Source organism: Tachysurus vachellii, chromosome 22 (genome assembly GCF_030014155.1).
Source record: "Tachysurus vachellii isolate PV-2020 chromosome 22, HZAU_Pvac_v1, whole genome shotgun sequence".
Lineage (NCBI taxonomy): Eukaryota > Metazoa > Chordata > Actinopteri > Siluriformes > Bagridae > Tachysurus > Tachysurus vachellii.
This window is the reverse complement of record NC_083481.1, coordinates 17,677,914-17,682,023: the sequence shown is the minus strand read 5'-3', so window position 1 is coordinate 17,682,023 and position 4,110 is coordinate 17,677,914. Positions and strand designations below refer to the sequence as shown.

Sequence of the window (4,110 nt, the reverse complement as noted above, 5' to 3'; positions counted from 1 at the left end):
TCAAGACGTCATTTTTAAAATTTGTATTACCTTACATGCACGTCTGCTTATGACCAAACAAAATGTTTATTTATGTTTGTATAGGATATAGTTTATATACATTTCCCTATATTTCCAAATAATTCCCATAAAATCCCGTAAAGTTTCTATCAGTTTGTCTGGTGCATTTTTATTATTATCACCTTACAGGGTTTAAACTCTGTAGCAGAGAACCCAAACTGCTGCCCTGCCTCTTATCACAATTAACATTGCTTGGATAGAGTATTTGCCTCGAGTCACTCTGTAGTGTTCAGGAGGCGTTGCTGACTCTAACACTGACTCTGTTGTGTGCAGGTTTGCCATCATGCTGCAGTGCTGGGATCCGGACCCGGAGCTAAGACCCAACTTCTCCACGCTGGTCTCTGAGGTGACGGAGATCCTCTCTGGCCTGGAGGGAGAGCACTACATCAGCCTGAAGGTGACGTACGTGAACCTGGACCAGCCGCGCCCTTACCCCGCCCTTACCGACTCCGCCGACGAGTGCGAGACCTCGGATGAAGACAAGGTCGACTCAGCCACCACCTGACCGGCTGTGCGTGTTGCCTCTTATAGAGAAGGTGCTAAGACATCAACCCTGAGACAGTGATTATTTATTTATTATGCAGCAGCCATACTGGAACGTAAAGTTGTGAAAGCGCGTACACATTCGGTCTTACACAGGAAAGGTGAACGTTTGTGTGAAGTAAAACTTCACGCTACACAAATCCAGCCCTTCATGATAGTGACGGTAACGTAGGTTTGTTTAATGGTAGAGGTGAAGTTTCCTCTAACCAACACGACCACACTGTCTACATTTCCCCACATTTTTCTCAGCGCAATTTCAGCTGCACACTGCTGTTCTTCCTGTCAGCTTTAATCCACTTTAAACGGACTAACGTTTATTTATTTATTTTTTTAAATATCACATTTCTAGGATTCAACTTGCTCAAAGTGTCAGAAGTAGTCATTCGTAAAAATTGTGCATGCTGTAACTTCTGCGGAGTGATAAAAAAACGGTCTGTACTCAGAGTAGCTGATTTTTAATCTCGTGCGCTTAGTCGGAGTATTTTGCATTCTCTGTCCCGCAGCACCTCATTCAGCGGCGTTTCTAAACGTTATACGTCTCTATAAAGTGTCAGTACACGTTTCAGTATTCCAGTAAAACTTGGAGTGAAAATTCCACACTGGGCTGCTTAAGGTCCAATTTTTATCCATTAGTCTGATGTACAGTAAGTCTGTCAAACTGCGTTCGAGTGGCGCGAAAGAAAAACGTCGTTCACTGCCGTGCTTGTCTGGGTGGGAGGGGCTTACTGCCTCTCCCCTGTCAATCACACTGACATTAACCAGTCATGAGCGTACACGAGTCCACGTCTCAGAGGAAGCACATGTTAGACTTTACCCTCTCCAGGTGGTAGCTTTGTATGATAAGGGCATCTGGCTTATGGGGGGTTGGTTGGCCAAAAGTAATTCTGTCTGAACGTAGCAGTAAAATTCGTGGTGATTGTCATGAAGGAAACTGAAATATTCGTTATACCAGTAAACGTCAGGCTTCCACAGGATGCACTACAATTTCTGTGATGTGACACAATACAACTGGGTTCAATTTAGTAACTTCTGATCGACATGCGACTGAAACTGAGGTTCGCAGAAGGAATATTTACAGAGAATCAGAGACGCCGAGTGGCAAATCGCCTCCTATACTGTAAAATATTTACACGTCAGTTTAAAACTATTCTTTTTTACAAACTAGTTGTTCGTCCTTTATATAATCCATTAAGTGATCGATGTAATCGATTGAATTATATTTGATGCCTTAATTCATTTAAGACGTCGTGTTTTAATTCGGCGCGTTAATCGTCCGATCGCTACGTGTCTTACATTTACGTTTTATAGTTAAATCACGGCGGCACAGAGCCTAGAGCTTTCCACCAGTCCAGTTTAGCATGTTTTCATCTCCTCTGTGTAATATCTCGTTATTTCTGAATATTGAATCTATACAATAATAAATATTCAGATTTTAAAGGAGCCCTAAAAGATGTTACATTTAGCATTTATGTATTTCTCTCATCACACCTGATTAAACTGCATCAGATGATGCTGCACTGGATCTGAGAAGATGCTGAGCTGGCAGTGGACTGGGAGAATTATAATACACCAGGATCAGTACAGACAGGAGTGTGTGTGTGTGAGTGTGTGTGTGTGTGTGTGTGTGTGTGTGTGTGTGTGTGTGTGTGTGTGAGAGAGAGAGAGAGATAGAAATATAAGACAGCATTATCGTGTTCCTCAGACACAGCGATGTTAGTCGAGATGGTGAACGTGGAGCTCTCGACATTCTGGTTTTGTAAACACGCACATTTAAATTTTGTTGGCTTTTATATTAGTTGAATGTAAAGTAGAAGACAGAATTGAGTAGAAGACAGTGTTCACACTTTACTACTAGATCACTAAAAGGAGCGTTACACTCTAATAGGCAAACAGGTCTAACACTGGACCAGTACGCACTATATATATTTTATATATTTGCATTTCTTTTTCTTTGCTGCTGTGACAGAGACATTTCCCCATTGTGGGACGAATAAAGGTGTAACTTATCTTATCTTATCTTATCTTATCTTATCTTATCTTATCTTATCTTATCTTATATCTTACTAGCTTTTAGTCATTATTAGCAATGCTAAAGAAATGCTAAATCTCTGTTCCTTGTGTCTATTGCTCCACACCTACACATAGTCTCCTTGCATGTGATGTGATGTGAGGACAAAACACCAGTTAGTGCTTCAGACATTCCTTTCCATTAGTGTGTATAAACGCACGTGACTAGCTCATTAGCTCAGGATACATAAACATATTTGTTATATCGTGCGAGCTACCACGTTTTAGTCGAGTCAGTTAAAGGTGGCGTCTCCGTTGTTCGAGAAATGATTCAGAAAACTGAGTCGGGACGACAAAGAAAACAAAAATCAAAACAAATGTGTAGCCAATGAGCAGAAAGGGGCGTGTCTTGTCGATATGGGCGGAGAGAGTGTTCAGTGCGCATGTGTGACATTAGCAGAAAGCGGTTTTAACATTGACATGGAGGATAAAAACAAAGAAAGAAAGTGAAGAAAGTCTTACGATAAGGTAAGAAGTAGGACGTGTTAATATAGGATCAGCTTTCCAGCGCTGGAGAGAACTGAAGGAGCAGGAAGTTGGTCACATATTCACAGATTGGAGTTTCCTGAGTCAATAACTCCTGAGCTAAACGCTGTTACTACACAAATAACACCTCTTTTCTATCGTAGTAATGTAGAGACGCAGCTACAACCGTGTTTTGTGTAGTAACAGTGTTTAGCTCAGGAGTTATTGACTCGGGAAACTCCAATCTGTGAATATGTGACCAACTTTACTTAAGACGCAGAGGCGCTTTTTTCCTTCTCGATAGGTGAGTAACGTTGGTTTTGCTTTGTTACACAGAACTAATATATGTCTTTGTCCTTTACATGATTATGCTTGTGTGTCATTTTTGCTTGTTTGTTTATCTACAATCGTATTGTTCTTCCCTTCAGCTATGATAAAGACACATTTCTTTCCATTAGTTGCCTGGGTTACGTATGTATGTGTGGGCGGAGCTATCGATACAGGGGTGGGACCCATTTGGGTTAGGGACGTGTTTGTTTTGGTGATTTCAAATATCAACATTGGCTTTCAAACAACGGAGACCCCACCTTTAAGGGACTGGACATGACACCGGAGCTTTTACTGGACGACTCGTAATTAAATTAAACTTCCATTTGAACTATTTCCTGTTTGAAGTCATTTCTGTCTCCGTGACTCACACGTACACTACAGATGTGATGGATAAACATTAGACTGAGAGGCGTTTTGGACTCTTAGCGACCACTTTGCCCGCGTGAGCCGTAGCTGATGTTAACTTTGGCTCGTACGTTTGTACGTAATTGTAGGTTTGAAAATAATTGTTTTAGATTTTAGAGGCAGACGTTTAATTTGATTTTCATTCTGTAACTGAACCGTTGACTTTGTGTAGCTGTGCTTTATGTGCTTTTTTAATTCACACACACAAGATCACACTTCACAGTAATTTATTTCACTGGC

At 41.1% G+C, this 4,110-nt stretch overlaps 1 protein-coding gene across 1 annotated transcript in view; it reads left to right on the top strand.

Annotated features, from left to right (window-relative positions):
* mst1rb (macrophage stimulating 1 receptor b) overlaps positions 1 to 3,223 on the top strand; it is a 24,088-nt gene extending 20,865 nt beyond the window's left edge. Inside the window, exon 21 of the mRNA XM_060858230.1 lies at positions 334 to 3,223. Coding sequence (XP_060714213.1) covers positions 334 to 565 — 232 coding nt within the window. The 3' untranslated portion in view covers positions 566 to 3,223. The remainder of the gene's footprint in view (positions 1 to 333) is intronic.
* The last annotated feature ends 887 nt before the right edge of the window (positions 3,224 to 4,110 follow it).